A 17,300-nucleotide genomic window follows, 5' to 3' on the forward strand; every position below is an offset into this window, starting at 1 on the left:
CAGGGAAGCTCTTTCCAGCCAGTGTCCAGTCTCCAGTTGCCCTAACTGGGCCAACTGGCTCTTGCTCTCTGTCAGGCCTGCAGCCAAGATGCCCTGTCAGCTTTTTGTGCCTTATTGCTGTCCCTCTTAAAGTTGCTGCAGCCAGAAAAAAAAAAAAATGAGATAGGACCAAAATATTGATGGATTTGACAGTTCCCCCCACTCCAGTTCAATCATACTAACTCAGAGCTGGGCAGCAGCTGCTGAGCACGGACTTCATCTGGGCTCACCACAAATTCCGCAGCCCAAAAGGAGGTTCTGTATCAAGTGATGCTGCTTTGGGGCAAAGTTGGACTCTGGGAATTGCTTCTGGCCCTTTTGGGGAGCTTTGGCCCACATGTGACCACACTGGGAACTGTTTAAAGGGTCTGAAGGCACCAAGAGCCCAGAAAAATGCTGGCCCAGGACTGGGAGAGCTTTGGCACCGCCGTGGCTACCTTTTGGGGGCTTTGGTTTAGGCTGGTAAAACCAGGCTAAGGAGAGAGACCTGGAGGAAGGTGAGAAGAAGGAAGAGAATTCAGTGCCAGGGAGAGAGTTTTGTTTGAAAATTTATTGAAAAATGCAGTACAAGAAGCAATACTGAACACTCAGGTCTGCCTAAACGCTACGGCAACTTTCCCTTTGATTCACTATGAAAATCCAAAATAACAGATCCCATCACTAGTTGATCTAGAAAGTTTTGCCAACTTTAGAAGTTCCTATTTTTATAAAGAGTGTAAACACCTAGCCTAGACAATTCACAATTGCCTTAAAAAAATTTTACAAAGCTCCTTCATCTTCTCAACTAAATTATTTTATTTATTTTTATATTTTTTTACAAGTTTCATCTCTAAGGCTGGGACACTACCACCTCTTAAGGTAATTGTACAATTAGGAAAATCAGCAAACCACAGTTTATTAAAACCAGAAATCAGTCAGTCCTTTGCTAACACATCTCTGTTGGTCAAGGGATTGCTACTGGGCAACTGGAGCTGCCATTCCAGTTTAATGGAGGAGAACAGGAGCTCCTTGCCTTCCTTTCTATAAAAACATTCATTCATATATAAATAGCTTCCATATAATGTATATTATACAATCAAGACAGTCTCTGGGTGAATTTGTGGAGTGGGAAGAGCTGGGAACATTCATATAAATAGACCTTACTTAGCTGGTTTGTCCCTCGAGCTGACACAGCATGCTCAGAGCCAAGGATTTTAAATCCCACCAGAGGTAGAAGGGGAGTGGGCAGCCCCAGCATGGCATTGAATGAGGGTGAGAGAAGCTTCTTCTGCTTTTAACTTGTATCTTCTTCCCAAGCTCCTGTCCAGCTCCTGGGCTTGGGCACCATGTTGGCAGGAGCGGGGCTGGAAACCCCTGAGGTCAGACAGCAGGTGATGGCAAAGGACACAGGAGGCCATGACTTGTTTAAATTATTCCAGGAGAAGCAAGAACTCCGCAGGGGAAGTGTGAGAACGGACAACCTGGAAACAGCCACCCAAAATCCAGGGAAAAAATAAAAATAGGGTTATTCTAGTCTATGGGCCCTTTAACAAGGGACATCCGCAGCCACAGTGAGCACATCCTTTTGGAAAGGAACCACCTCTCCTGCCAGGTTTCTCACCCCAGAAATCCCCTGCTTTGTCTCACTCATCATGCTCAGGGCATGGGATACCCCAGGGGAACATCCAAGGACCAGATTCCCCTAAATTCTCCTGACAGCAGAGTGCCTTCAAGTGCTATGGACAAACTGAATTTATCACGCTTGCTCTGCCTGGTAAAGCCCAGAAATCCTCTCAGCCACTGCTCCACATGCCCCTTCACTGCTCAGGTGGCTGTTGCAAGTGAAAAGGAAGGACTGAGTAGCAAAAAACTCAATTCCCAGAAAAAGGACAGTGCCAGAGGGTGCTCAGCATGATGGGTGTTTAAGGCAAGCATTACCCGACTAAGTTGAGAACAGCAGAGACACAGACCCCTTCCAGGGTCTGCCTGGCAAAATAAGGAAGAAAAGGGCTTTTCAGACATGGACAGGAAGACTTAATCTCTACACTACAGCTGTGGAGCCCAGGACTCTCTAAATCCCCAGAGCACGATGCCCTGAGGAAGGCAGAGCATCCCGGGAGGGGACCCTGCATCCAGAGCAGCCCAGAGGCAGCTGCCGGCATGGGAAGACTGGAGGCTGAGCAGGACCCAGGGCCAGCAAGGCTCAAATAGAGCCAAAATCCAGCAGCATCTCCAATCAATACTGACAGCTTAATTAAAATTGCACCTGAAGCTGAGAAGCTGCACCAGCCCCAGCGCAGTTCCAGGGCAGCTACACAGTGGAGTCTTTGCAGCCTGAGCTAAATTCAGTGACTTCTGAAATACATTATTTAAATTTAAAACTGGAGAGCATTTTTCTTTATTGCCATTTTCTTCCCATCCTCACCTGAGGAGCAGAGCACTCCCTGCCCTCAGCTACCACTGTGCCACATTATATATATATATATATTTATACATTAAAAAAAAAATTTAAAAAATCACAATCTTAAGTGGACTGAAGTGTTCACAGGTGTCTGGGCAGACTCTTTACAGAGCTTGGTTGGTTTTTTGCTTCTTGAATCTTGAATTTAAATGCTGAAAGGACAAACCAGGCAAGAACATTCCCACGAAGCTGAGAGAGCAGCAGTGGGAGCACATCCAGCCCCTGAAATCATGTTTTTGCATCACCGCTTCTGCTCTGGAGATGGCCCTGTAAGCTCAGCCTCAAGATTCAATCACCTGATATTTCATTCCAGCAAGGGGGTCATGAAGCCAAATCCAGACCCTTAGGCCAGTGTGGAAGAGGGAATGGCAGCACTTCCCATGTGGTTTGGCTCTATCACAACCAGCAACACTTGACACCTCCTAAAATTCCTTGTTCAGCCTCTCCAAATACAGCTTGCAGGCCTAGGAAGGATTGTCTAAAGGAGTTTAAATTAAATGATAGTAGGATACATGCTCTGGGAAATGGGTAACGTGTTCAGCTTTAAATAGCACTGTGAGGGGAGGGAAAAAACCCAACCCATGACTTACAAAAAAAAAACCCTCCCTAATTTAAAAATCATGAACACAAACAAGTGAAAAACTATGACACTGAAAAACTCAGTTCCTGTGAATGCTGCACAAGCCTACCTTATTAGCATCCCGAGTCCAAACACCTTAAACACACACTTCTACGGGCTTTTTAATTTAATGGCATCTAGAAAACACAAACAGGTGGGGAGCACTCGGCAGAGACACACAGGAAGAAGGCAAGATGCTATCACAGTCCTCTTAAAGCTCTAAAATTCACAGTATAAGATACTTGAAGCAACTTCCAGTATTCCTTAAATCTAGTCAACTATTCAGATGTGTGCATAGGCTACACCACAAAACCCTACTGTGATCACACATCAGGGCTGGAACCCAGCGGGGAGGGAGCTCGGAGCAGCCCGGGGGTCGCAGTGGGGCTGGAGCTCCCCAGAGCTACAAAAATAATCCAGAGGCAATTGGAAATGCTGCACAAAGTCTGACTCTTTAAACTGACTCTCCTGGCAGAAGGACCCATGGCTTTGTGAAGGCGCGTACAGATCCCACACTGGGAATATGCAGGGATACAGCTCCGATATCCCTGATGAGGCAGAGGGAATACAAGTTAAAACAGGGAGCCCTGGAGCCCTGTGAGGTGGGATTCTGTGTCTGAAGAGGCTTTGTGTGAGAGGGAATGCAAAATTGAAAACCTGTAAAAAATATTCAGTCCAGTTAGAAATATGGCATATTTCTGTCACGATAGATATAAAAAAAAAAAAAAGACAAAACAAAACCCCATATCCAATAGGATCCAGTGGAGTCTGGAAAAATCCCAAGTAAAACGTCAATGCACAATGCTTAATAAATGATATGAATGTCTCTGAGTGTCAAGTCGGAAATCCAAGGTCTTTGTGCTCCAGGTAGTTTCTTGGTAGTTTTGCTGGGTTTCTTTTTCCTGGTGTTGTGGCTTGCAGGAATGTTTCCTATCAAGAGAGAAAGAGGGTAAGTTACAGCTACCAACAGCAGCTTGCTGGGAGAGACAGGAATCTGCCTCCCTGAAGCCGGATGGGAACTGAATTCAGGTGAATTATCACTAATGGCAGGTGAGAAGTGCCTGAAGGGGCTCCAGGAGAGCTGGAGAGGGACTGGGGACAAGGGACGGAGGGACAGGACACAGGGAATGGCTTCCCAGTGCCAGAGGGCAGGGATGGGTGGGATCTTGGGAAGGAATCCTTCCCCCTAAGGGTGGGCAGGCCCTGGCACAGGTTGCCCAGAGAAGCTGTGGCTGCCCCATCCCTGGAAGCATCCAAGGCCAGGAGCACCCAAGCACATCATGAATGTTTGGGAAGGCAAAGCAGCCTCATGGCAGGAGCTGTGTAGCTTTTAACCCATTCTGGCTCATTTTCACAGAATTAGTCTGTCTGTGACTGCCTCATCAGCCTCCATGGGTCTAACAGGAACAGCCTGAGCAGGACTCCGCAGAGAGCAATGATCATTTTACTTCAACTCTGACCCTGTTTACCCAAATCTCATGTGCACAGAGATCAATCACCCCCTGCCCCCACCTGAGGTGGTCTCTACTCACACAGCCTGGCTACTCCTCCGCAATCTCTGTCTCCTGGTGCACAACCACTTTGGTCACCGACATGTCTGGGTGCTGCTCTTTGGCCGCCTTGATCGCCTGTGCCAGGACCTGCGGGACAGCATGGGAGAGCACAGGTTAGAGCATGTCAGAGAGTGTCAGAGCGTGTCAGAGCATGGCAGCCACCATCCCCAAGGGCACAAGAACCTGCTTCTAACTCTAGGGTGTGAAAAAGAAAAGTGGATGCACTTCATGGAATTACAGAAGATCCTGAGCTGGAAAGGACCCACAGGGATCATCCAGTCCAACCCCAGGCCCTGCACAGACACCCCAAATCCCACCCTGGGCATCCCTGGCAGCGCTGCCCAAACGCTCCTGGAGCTCTGGCAGCCTCGGGGCCGTGCCCATTCCCTGGGGAGCCTGGGCAGTGCCCAGCAGCCTCTGGGGGAAGAACCTTTCCCTGCTCTCCAGCCTGAGCCTGCCCTGGCCCAGCTCCAGCCGCTCCCTGGGCGCTGTCCCTGTCCCAGGAGCAGAGATCGGAGCTGCCCCTCGGGAGGAGCCGCAGCCCCGCTGAGCTCTGCCCTCAGTGTCCTCTGCTCCAGCTGGACACACCAAGGACCCTCAGCTGCTCCTTATGTGGCCCCTCCTGACCCTTCACCATCTCCACAGCCTCCTCTGGAATCTCTGTAATTGTTTTAGGTCTTAAACTGTGGTGCCCAAAACTGCCCCTAGGACTTCAGCCACACACTTTGGTGACTTTAGGTGGTATTACATTATTTCTGAAAGGAAAAGCACTATTTGAAGAATACCCCCCCATCTCTCCACTGCCCCATGGCAGAAGATGGATGAGAGCAATTAAGCATAACCTGCTTATTCTTCCAGCAAGCGTGATAGGCACATTTCAGATATCTCAGACATTTTCTGTTGGAGTTAATAAATTAGATCTTGTCATAAGAATATTTTCCACCCCCACGATACTTGCGACTAAATTTAAATTCAAAGTATAATTCTCTGATGACAAAACCATCACTTCCAACACACGCAAGAGGCCAATGAGCCTGAGTCATCAGAAAGGTTTCATATAAAGCCAAAGAGATGTAGCACAGGTGCTGAGTGCTCTGAAATGACTTCTGGCACTGTAGAGTAGCAATAGTGCTTCAAAGTTATGGGAAAATGAATGCAGATCAGCCAGATGTCAAGGAAAACTTTAATTTCACATTTTAATGGATTTTTTTAAAAAAACCTACGACTGTCCAAAACAACTCTGGAATCAAAACTTTGCTGCCAACACCAGCTTCAGAATGAAATACAGTTTTGCTGGCTCAGCTGCATAATGTCAAAAAGGAATTTTCTACTGATATAGAATCATGGAGTGGCTTGGCTGGGCATGGACCTAAAACCTCATCCCATTCCACCCCCTGCCATGGGCAGGGACACCTTGTACTAGACCAGGCTGCTCCAAGCCCTGTCCAACCTGGCCTTGAACACTTACAGGGATGGAGCAGCCACAATTTATAAAAATATGAAATTTTAGTTCCACCCCAGTAAAATTTCCCTGGCTCATTTTTTGGTGACATTTTCTTTGAACAGGCAGCCTGACTGATTTTTGCCAGCTCTGGGAAACTCCTTTGGATTATAGCCACACTCCTACCTGGTCATGGTCTACATCTGCATCTCCTGTGATGACAATCCTCTTCTCAATCCGTGTCTCTGAAATGCCACCTTTCACAGTCTAGAAAAGACAGAAAAGCCACTGTTAGTGTAGAAGTGCAGAGGAGTTTGAGCTCACTGGGGCTGCCTGTCTAAAGACAGTATCCAAAAATAGTGTCACCAAATAGTGCCTTTGTACCCGGCATTAGAGTCATGGGAAAACTGCTGCTGCTCAAGGAAAAACTGTCAAAGAGTCATTTTTTATAGCTGAGCCAGGGAAGAGCTTTACCTCACAGTACAGCTCTCCCTGCTGTCCCACAGGACAGTCAGAGTCCAGACTGTGCTGCAATTAATGCACAATCCACAGATTTAACACAACCAAAACTGAACCCCTCGTGCTTTGCTCCAGGTACTAATCACGTATTTGAAAGGACCTTCCAAAAGCTTTTTTTCCCTCTCACTCATCCCTGCCCATCTCTCCTTCAGGTTGTTGTCTGAATTGGTGTTTTGTGGTGCTTCCTGGTGTTACCTTGGTGATCTGGGTGGTGGTGGTGCTGCTGGTGGTTTCCGAGGTGATGGTCTGGGCAGTCAGCAGAACGCCAGGGTCTAAATCCCCATTGCCACCGTCTGTCTGTGGGACACAAGAACAGGCCCTGAGCAGTGGGGACAGAAGCAGGGGCTCCACATCACCAGAGCCAGACAAGACAATCTGAGGACAGCAGCTCCATCATGGACCACAAGACACAACAAGTCAGCCTGTGCCTATGTGCACAAGAGCTGGACAGGTCTCTGAAAGCTCAAAGTCCCTGTGCTTTGAGGTTGGAAAAGCACAGATCCTGCAAGAAGGACCTGTGACACTCCTCAGATCAGGAGGGCTGGGATGTACCCCAATCTGGGCACGCTGCTGGCACCACAGTACTGGTCATACTGTCCATGCCTGACCATGACAGGAGACCAGCATGGACACCAATCCCAAATTCCACCTGCCTGTATCCATGGAGATCAACAAAGCCAAGAGCACAACCTGACTCAGAAGGTATTTGTCACCCTCCCTCCCTCCTGACTACACCTTGCACATCCCTCACTTTATGCTCTGCAGAAGCAGAGAACATCCAGACATTTGCTGAAACAGGAGTAACTTTTAGAGCTGGTTCTTGGTTCTCACCCTGCATGACTCGACTGCTCAAGGTCTGCCAAAAATTCCAAACTAAGTCATCCTGGCCAGCTCATCCTGGCCGTGCTTTCCATGTGCCCACTGGGCAGCGTGCTCGCTCAGCACTGGGACAATATCTGGAATTACCACAAGGTGGGACCATTTTCCACAGACTGGAAGAGATCTCATGGCACATCACACCATGCATGCACGGCCCATTGATCCCAGCCCTGTAGATCACCTTTCCTTTCCATTTCCCAGTTAGAGCAAAACTGCTCTATTCACCTACTCGCTGAAAGCCAGGGCAATGCTCACCACCACTGTCTGAACCATCTCTCTGATCCTGCAGTTGGGAGGATGCTGAGCAGCCACAGGATTCCTTAGGAGTCCCAAATTACACAGTCATGAGATTCCTGCATCCATAACAACATCCCACAGTCACTTCACTGCAACAGCAGAGCACGGGTTGCTGCTGACAACCACAGTGATGGCAAAGCCAAGCTGACACAGGCTCCAAAATCTCAAATACATAAATAAAGGCTGAGAGAGATGGGGGTGTTCAGCCTGGAGAAGAGAAGGGTCTGGGAGACCTTAGAGCCCTTCCAGGGCCTAAAGGGGCTCCAGGAGAGCTGGAGAGGGACTGGGGACAAGGGATGGGGGGCCAGGTCACAGGGAATGGCTTCCCAGTGCCAGAGGGCAGGGATGGATGGGATATTGGGGAGGAATCCTTCTCTCTGAGGGTGGTGAGGCCCTGGCACAGGTTGCCCAGAGCAGCTGTGGCTGCTCCATCCCTCGAAGTGTCCAAGGTTGGACAGGACTTGGAGCAATCTGGTCTAGAGAAAGGTGTCCCTGCCCACAGCAGGGGGCTGGAACTGGGTGAACTCTTAGGTTTCTTCCATCCCAAACCATCCTGTGATTCTGTGATTAAAACCTGTTTTAGATCGAGGATAATTTTAACCTTGGCAATGAATCCATACCGGAATATCCTGATATTGCTCCACTAACATTTTTACTTTACCGATCACCACACACCCACTCAAGTTGCATTTTATACAAAACATTTGGCGTTTAACAACCATTTCAATGTTGAAACCTAAGAATGACCAAATAATTTATAAACCAAGTTCTGAAGAGGCACAAACAGCCTCTTCAGGGTAGCTGGGAAAACAAGGCATCTCTTGCAGAAAAAAGGCCAACTCATGTTAACTTTGTACAGACAAATTCAATTCCTGAAACCACCAGTGGCTGAAAATAAATTTTGTTTGCAAGCACATCTTGAAAAAATAATTACTCTTCAGGGATAGCAAAACCACTGCTCCTCTAAAAATACCAGATGCACCTGGAAATAGTGTCCACAGCATCAGTTAACGCGTCTGCTGCACTCAGACATGCGGAAAAAGGCAGGTGCTGCTGTCTCATCCTGAGGACTTGGAAACAAAACGTTTACTTGAGTTTAATTAAGCCCCTGGGAAATTTATCAGAACACACCTTACCTGTGCAGCTTCGTAGGTGATGGTCTTTGTCTCTGTATGGACAATGGGGACTTCTTTTGTGGGAATTTCGCTTTTGACGGCGCTGGACACATCAGAGATGGTGACAGTCTGTGTCTTCACTAGCGGGGGCTGTGAGACAGGGTTAAAAACATCTTGTAAACACCCAGTTCCCATCTCCACATCCTGACTGGGCTGTTCTGACACTGATCTGATAAAAGCACTGTGAGAACCAAGGTCAGCCTGGAAATCTTTGGGTTTAAGTCTCTGCAACGACACACTGCTCCGAGGGCAGAGATCAGGCGTGAGGATTAGACAGGCAGCAAAATCCTCCAGCCCTTCCCCACACCGTGGACTCTGGTCAGCCCAAACCAGGCATTAAGGGTTTATTGGGTGTGTCACAACACCACAGACGCTGTCTCCACTGATTCTTAACTTTCTAATTACCAGAAGCTCAATGCCAGCTGCCAGGAAAAGATGACCCTCATCTGTTGATACTAATGTCAGGATTAACACCAACCCTGGGCACAGAAAGACTTGATCACAGCTGAGCAGCTTTATCCTGACCTCAAGAGCAACACTGTGTTATTAAAAATCCTCATCAGATCTTTAACTTTTATTAAATCAATGTCAGATAAAACAGAAAGAAAAATAAGGGTGGGGAGAAATCAGTTGTTCCATCACCTGATGATTATCCAGAAGAAGACAGAGTTAGTTCAGAGCCAGTGCTTCCCCAGAGGGCTCGATTTCTGCCACCATCCCCAGCCCTGCCAGATGCCACTGTGATCATTAGGGGGGAAATGGGCATCTACTGAACCAAAGGCAACATCAACACTGGAGCAGGCAAAAATCCCTCCCATAGAGGGGAGCACAACGGGGGCATCAAAACACGCTGGACAGCACCTCAAATTTGTTCTGCTGTGCTGAGGGACAGCTGCCAGTCCAGCCGGAGCCAGCAAAATCCTTAAGGAGCTAAAATTACATGTTTTTTGAGCCTAAATATTGCCTTTTTGTGGGAATGCCACAGGATGCTTCAATCCAAGAAGAGCAAAGGGCATTGCACCGTGGCGATTGTATTTCATGCAAAGATAAATTGAGAGGGACTCATATTTAATGCAAAGACAAATTGACGGTGGCTCATATATAATTCAAAGACAAACTGAGAGGGGCATATTGCACTGACTGCAGGAGATGCACCAGCTCGTTAGCTCCAAGCATGAGTCCAAGCCAAGCAAACCCAACTCCTCTGCGGGTCTGTGGCATCTGCTTGCTGCAGCGTTTGGGTTCCCACTCCAAAGGCAGCCAGGGAGAGGGGTGCAGGAGCTGGGCTCACTACCTGGAAGCAGCGAATGAGCTCTGGCAGCCCGTTAGGAGCATCTGGGTTGGAACACTCGCCACGTGGCTTTCTAAAGGCAAAGCTGTCTTCAGAATCCTCTGCCACCTCCTTCTCCTCTCCTCCCCAGGGCTGCCAGGGAAGTGCGGCAGGGCTTGGGGGAGGCTCTGGCTCAGAGAGCTCCAAGTCCTTCTCCACATCCACACAAACCCCCTTTTCACATGTCAGGTCCTCCTCGCTGGCAGAGAGGCTGGTAACCGCCTCCTCCTGCTCCTCCTCCTCTTTCTCCTCCTCGCTGCTTAGGGAGGAAGCACCAAAGTGCCAGCTGGGAAAAGGCTGTGAGGGCACTGGAGTCTCACTAAAAACTACTGACTGCTTTGAGCCCTCCCATGCAAAGCCAGTGTTAAAACTGCTCCATTCTGGCACTGCAGCCACATCCTCTTGGGAGAGAAAGTCACTCATTTTCTAAAAAGAAACGGATACACAAAAAAGGCCAGGGAGAGAGAGAGAGAAAGAGAGCAGGGAGTTAGGGAGAGCAGGAGGTCAGAAGGCATCAAGGCAAAACATCAGGTTCTTATCATATATCACATCTTCAGTAACACATGCAACAGTGGGGCTAGACACTGGAAAACCTCTGTGCTATGTGTGTTGTACCCAGTGCTTTACTGACACAGCCTTCCTGGTACACTAGCAATCCACTCTCCTAAATATTAAGGAATTAATATGAAAACAACTCTCTGCACCTAGAGGAAGAGCCACCACTAAGCGCTTTTTGCTCAGTTTGGAATAATTTCAATGTATCAAGTGGGGACTGGTGCACATCCAAAACTTCCACAGGCAGCAAAACCCATCACTAATCCAAAACCATCCCCTGATTCTGCTTTTAACTCCTTGAAACTGTTGCCTCACTTTCTAACAAGAATCCCTGGGCAATTCAAAAACTGTAATTTGTGCTTGAAATGTGGGGTCTGAAGCCTGTGGGTTATTTGGTATAATTCATATTTTATACACCAGAGGCTTTCACTTTGACTGACCTCCTTTAATGGCACAGCTCAACGGTAGGGTAAGAGCAGGAGCCGCTTTATGCAAGAACAAACAGACACCTTTTTAGTATCAAGAAATGGCTCTTCCTCCATTTCTCATAGGTATCTTTCAGTTCTCTGCTTCTTTATGTTCCAGACAGATTTAGCTGTAAGATTTCTATCCATTAGAATTTCCAGCCTCTTGTGCTTTTGTTAAGCTGTTGGGATATTGCTTAGCAAAATGCATTTAATAGGAGTGGAGGGAGAGCAAGCAGCACTGAGATGGGCAGGTCAGACTGCTCACAGGGAAAGGTTATTTCTGATCCAAACCCACTTCCATATGTGCTCCTCCAAAGGAATATTTAAGGGAAGACCTCAAGGCAGTTTGCAGATTTCTCCTGAGGGGCCACTCCGATCTCTGCTCCTGGGACAGGGACAGCACCCAGGGAGCGGCTGGAGCTGGGCCAGGGCAGGCTCAGGCTGGAGAGCAGGGAAAGGTTCTTCCCCCAGAGGCTGCTGGGCACTGCCCAGGCTCCCCAGGGAATGGGCACGGCCCCGAGGCTGCCAGAGCTCCAGGAGCGTTTGGGCAGCGCTGCCAGGGATGCCCAGGGTGGGATTTGGGGTGTCTGGGCAGGGCCTGGGGCTGGACTGGATGATCCCTGTGGGTCCCTTCCCACTCAGGATATTCTACTATATAATATCCAGATCCCACCCTCATTTCCTAACACAAGACTCTACATTGCAATATTCCACAAATCAGAACATGAATGGGGTTATCAGCTGTGTACAGCCATTCTTCTTGTTGGTTTAAAACTTGAATTTACATACTGTCAATATCATCTTCCCTTAATTATAGATGCTAAACCTTGCAAATTACCCATGGGACCTTGAGAAGACACAGCTCATCTTCTGGGGTTTAACAGAACATGCCTTAGGAGTGAGATTTCCTTACATAAGAGCTGGGACTCTACTCAGCCAAGAGAAGAATCACAGATAAAACGAAGCAGATTAAGCAGCTACACAAACACTGATGTATTTATGAGTCAAAAATCTGTATACAGTCAAAACAACCTCCCAGTTCCCTTTCACAGACCGGGAAAATAATTTGCATTTTGGAAGCATCTTGTATGAAAGATGCATAAAGGAAGGGAGAGCTGGAAGAGAGCCTGCACCGTGCGTATAGTGGTCACCAGTAGAGCCAAGTGCAGCAGCAAACATGCAAGCTGGAACGACAGAATGAAATCCTGATAAGATCAACTGATCAGAAGCACTTTTTGCCTTGCCTTCCTATTCCACTCGTAAGAAGATAAACTAATGGGAAGGTATTTGTTTCTAGATAAAATTATCTGTGTAAAACTCCCTCATAGGAATTTCAGCATGTGTTACAAATTCTGATCTTATCAAGATTTGTTTTAAATTGCAAATGCCAAAGCATCCCTATGTTTAGAGCTCAGATTTGCAGAGTTCCAAGCTCACCTTGAGACCCAGGAAACCTGAGAGGTGCCTGGACTGCCCAGCTACTCATTTCCAGGGACACAGCCCCAAACCAGCAAGGCCTAAGGCAAGCATGAAGCAGCTGAACACAGACTAAATTAAATACAGGACAGGATGCAATGCCCCAGAAGAAACAAACTGACCCAGACATGAATGCAACTAAAGCACCATCCTCAAAATACAAATCTTTGTGCCCCTGAAGATACAGCTGAAGCATTGCAATGTAAAGTGATACACAATAATTCAGACTGGGGATAAATTAATAACAGGCTTAATTGCATGTTTGATACCGATGGCCAAAAGGATTTATTTTTCTCGCAAAGTGCTTTTGTATAAATTGGTTTGCCTGCCTTTTTTCAAGACCCTGCTGTTTTGGATCAGGATCTATTTGTGTGATCCAGCTGCCCTGTGCTGTCAGAGTGGAAGTTTTTTTCATGCTGCTGCCTCTCTCTGTTGAATACTCCATTATTCCCACCCCAAATCAGACCACTATCCTGCAGAAAACTTAAGGAGTGCTAAAATTATGTCAATTGCCACTTACTATTTAATAAAAATTGCTAAACCCATGAAGTTATAGCGCACAATAACTCCCTACAACCACCACATGAGATGCCAGGAATCCCAGCTGGTTAATATCGCCCAGCCCTGTTCTTTTCCAGCATGACCATGGAATTGTTGACACTGTTATTAGGTTATCCCCAAACAAGGATCCACAGACGCTCACAGGCTCGGAGTGACTGACCAGGGATGCAAAAGGAGACGATGTTGCTTTTGCAGCAAACCACACTCACCAGAGAGCGCTCCCAGATCAACTGATGCTCAATCTCACAGCTGGCAAAGCACTTGGGTAAAAAGTATTATAAAGCAGAAAACAAGAGATCCTTATTTTACAGTACCCACCATTGCCTTACAGAACTGCTTTGCCTTAAGGTAGAAATTAAAAAAGTTTAGAAGCTGTTCAACATACCCTGGCATTGAAAAGAATGGACATCACATATGGATTTATGGTTTTCAATGGATTTTTTCATTGCCATTGATCTGATCACAACATCCTGACCAGCCTACTCAGATGACAGAAGGATAAAAGAGATTTTGACCAAAATTAAAAGTAATCCTAGAAAATACAGTGTGCTCAAAGCTTCAAAAGATTAAATTCTGTCATGAACAAGAATCCAATATATTACACAACACACAGCAACCACCTCCAATCATTGCATCATTGACTTGGGAACATGAAACAACGTCAAGATCAAAACTTAAATCATCAAAATTAAGTTGTTGGGCAATATGATTCCTCTGCCCACTCCCACTGGTCCCCTTCCCATCCCTTTTGTGGGACAGGTACTCTCACACAAAGGGCTTTTTATTCCAAAATCCCTCTGCAGAGCACAAAGTAGTGGCACTGCAAGAGCTGCTTTAGTGCAGCAGCAGCAGGTGAGGAGATAAAATCAGGGTTTATAAACGCCAACAATTTTGTGCTGCTCATTCCACTTCCCTCATTCCATAAATGAAGTTACAGCTCTGCCTTGGTGCCAGGCTCATCTCAGGGACCAGCAGCATGAGCAGCCAGATCTGCCTTCCTGAGATCAATCGTGACAGCACAGAATGAGCCAAATGGTTTATCCAAAAGTAAATAATCTCACAAAACCTGGGAGTTAAAACTGACTCTTGACACAGCCTCAAAACACAACCTGAGCTTCAACCAGCCAAAACCCATCAGAAGCTTGTGTCATACCACTGAGCTGAGGAGCAGTGGTTCATTAGGAATGTGGTTTCTCCACTTACAAAACCAAAAGGAGCATTTTGTCCCCAGATTAACACACCAGGTAGGACAGAGGCTCTTGTAGCTGAGCTGTGCAGGACCTGCCACTTCTACTCTCAGAACAGCTTTCTGTAATTGATTTTTCCTACACTTCAGTCTCCAAAGCGAAGAGGGAGAAGGTGTTAAGAGTGACGTTAAGCATTTGGTAGAGGGCTCCTGCAAACAAAGCCTGTCTTAAACCAAGCTGGATTTAATCCTCAATTGAATTATTCTGGTCAGTTTGAGAGTTTAGAGCTGCAGCCTTGTGTGCTCCCTCTCCCAGGAGCACCAAACCCACACCCAAGAGTGTCCAGCAGACCCAGCACTCTGAATACCACCAGCAGTGACCCAGGGTTTGATGGCTCCTGCTTTGAGAAAGGAATACTGAGGGTTAGTGCAAGGAAGTCATTAACACAGGTCATATATAGCTTTCTTGGTTAATAAGCAGTAGAAAGAAAGATCTGATTTGCAATAGCATTTATTAATGATAAATGTACATATTTACAAAGAAAAATCTGAGAAAAAATACAAAACCAAAATAGTGTTCCAAAAGAGCGCATTTTAGGTAAAAAAGAAAGTGTTTCTAGTCCCCACAGACTGATCCAACAGGACTGTCTACCACTGCTAAAAGATCCCAAAGGGGCCCAAACCACAGCCAGTCCTTCCCTCCAGCCTCACAAACCACAACAGATGCAAACAGACACAAGAGGAACCACCTCTGCCAGGTCACCCACTAATAAGTACCGACCAAGAAGTTTTTTGCATGAATCCATAACCCTTTTTTGGGATGAATTTATCCAGAAAGCTTCTTCCCTCTTTCTGTAGGCCAGAACAGGCAACATCAACTCATGATGAGGAAAGAAAGAAAACCCAATAAACCAGGGGAACAATTCTCAGAGTGACAAATTACTGACACTGATGTGAAGTGAAAGACACTTTGCCCATAACCATTAGGATCTGAACTTGATAATCCTTGTGGGTCCCTTCCAACTCAGGATATTTCATGATTCTATGACAACCTTCCCAGGAGCCTGTGGTACAGCAAAGCCTCATTCCTCCAAACACAAACTACTTCCCTTGGTGCTGAGGTAATCCACCTCTCCTGATTATTTCAGGATAGGAGGGAGATATGGAATGCCTACCCTTTAGGGTCATCACCAGATACTGGACAAACCACAAGGGAGGGGAGCTGGTCTTGGTTGAACACTGTGCCCTGACTGAGCTGCCCATGGAGAGTCCTCAGCTCACCTTCTATCACTCCTCGCATGAGGCAGGACATGGGAAGAGATGCAGCCAACACCCTCATTTATCTGATCCCTTTTAGCAGTTGAAAAAGAAAAAGGGATGCTGTTTTACAGCACTGAACACCTCGAGTATCAGCACACACAGAGCCCCACACCCAGCGCAGCCTGGGAGCTGAATCCCATTCCAAGCTATTGGCTCTGCCACATGTGCTGCTTCAATATACTGGTGTCCACCTTTTCCTAAAGCAAGAAAGCACAAGAAACTGTGTGTTTTAGGTGGTGCTCAGAAGAGCTGGAATCCGGGTAAGGAGATTCAGGAAGTGAGTGTGGAGCCGACTGCCAATATTGCCATGGGAAGCACCAAACCCCCAACAGCTCCCAGTGGGATCCTACACATGAGCACCAAAGAGCTGAGTGACCACACCACAAAACACTGGGCAAAACCGCTGGCAGACTTACCCTACCTACGTCACCAGCATGCCAGTCACCAGAATGCCATTGCAGGAGGGATAACTCAGCTCTCCATCACTCACAGCCTGGCACTGCACCAGCCAGGCCAAACAGAGTGTGTGAACCCCTGTGTTAATGAGTGCCAGTGTCGGGGCAGGCAGCCAGGAGCTGCTGGTGGTCCCAGGAAGTTTGTTCCTGAGCAAAATAGGAGCAAAGTACATGTCTTGGTTCCTTTACAGATCCCCTGAAATCTCAGTCCTTAAACAGCACTAGAGCCAGTCAGCTCTCCCTGTGCACAGGGATGACAGCAGGACTCATAAAATACTCCTCTCAGTGCTGCATCCTGTGCTGACATCGTGGGAAAGGGGGGAAACCACAGCACTGAGGTGTAAGAGATATGGAATGTGCACAAACGGGATACAGAATGCGCAGGAATGAGACCTTACGTGGATTGCCATGGACTGTCACTCCCTTTGCATTACAAGTAAACAGGAAAAAAATGCAGAGGAGCGACTGGGAAAGGGGCTATAGCCCAAAGGGCACATCCCTGGGGTGTTGGACAGATGAGGTTTCTGTTCCTGGTAAGTTACAGGTTTCCTCTGTCAGGAGGGATCATATCTACCTGGATAAATACAGATAACTGGCCTCTAAATTGCCAGGGAAATAGAAAGCATTTGTTCAATTTCTTTATACTCTGCAGTGACAATTGGTATATAAATCCCAAAAATGTTCCTGAGTGTTCTCAGAGTGTAAAGTTTCCAAGGTTTTTTGCTGATGACAACCAGCCTTATCTCAAGATTAAAAAAGAGAGAAAGAGACCATTTGAATTGAAGATTTACAGCATTGAGTTGAGGTGACAGAGCCTATCTGTTACCCTGCTGGGATGAGACACCCTGAGCACTCTGGTCTAAGGTTGCTCTGGGCAAAGAGTTTTAGACTTCAGGTCCTTTGGAAATGGGTGACAGAGCTACAGAAACCATGACTTTGACAAAGCCACCAGTGTGGCTTCCAAGTTCTTGTCACTGGATCAGAAATG

The 17,300-nt window shown here is 47.1% G+C and overlaps 1 protein-coding gene across 18 annotated transcripts in view; it reads right to left on the minus strand.

The window, feature by feature from the left end:
• Positions 1-606: 606 nt before the first annotated feature.
• Positions 607-17,300, minus strand: part of EPB41 (erythrocyte membrane protein band 4.1) — a 95,109-nt gene continuing 78,415 nt past the window's right edge. For 13 of the 18 annotated variants that reach the window (XM_082296789.1, XM_082296786.1, XM_082296784.1 and 10 more), the window contains 6 exons: positions 10,257-10,718; positions 8,924-9,052; positions 6,807-6,908; positions 6,279-6,359; positions 4,631-4,738; positions 607-4,028 (listed from right to left, as the gene is read on the minus strand). In XM_082296789.1, the coding sequence (XP_082152915.1) occupies positions 4,640-4,738; positions 6,279-6,359; positions 6,807-6,908; positions 8,924-9,052; positions 10,257-10,718 (873 nt within the window). In that variant the 3' untranslated portion in view covers positions 607-4,028; positions 4,631-4,639. The remainder of the gene's footprint in view (positions 4,029-4,630; positions 4,739-6,278; positions 6,360-6,806; positions 6,909-8,923; positions 9,053-10,256; positions 10,719-17,300) is intronic. The other 5 variants (XM_082296790.1, XM_082296791.1, XM_082296788.1 and 2 more) reach the window with 1 other exon arrangement.

This window comes from Coloeus monedula (genome assembly GCF_965178545.1).
Source record: "Coloeus monedula genome assembly, chromosome: 24".
NCBI lineage: Eukaryota > Metazoa > Chordata > Aves > Passeriformes > Corvidae > Coloeus > Coloeus monedula.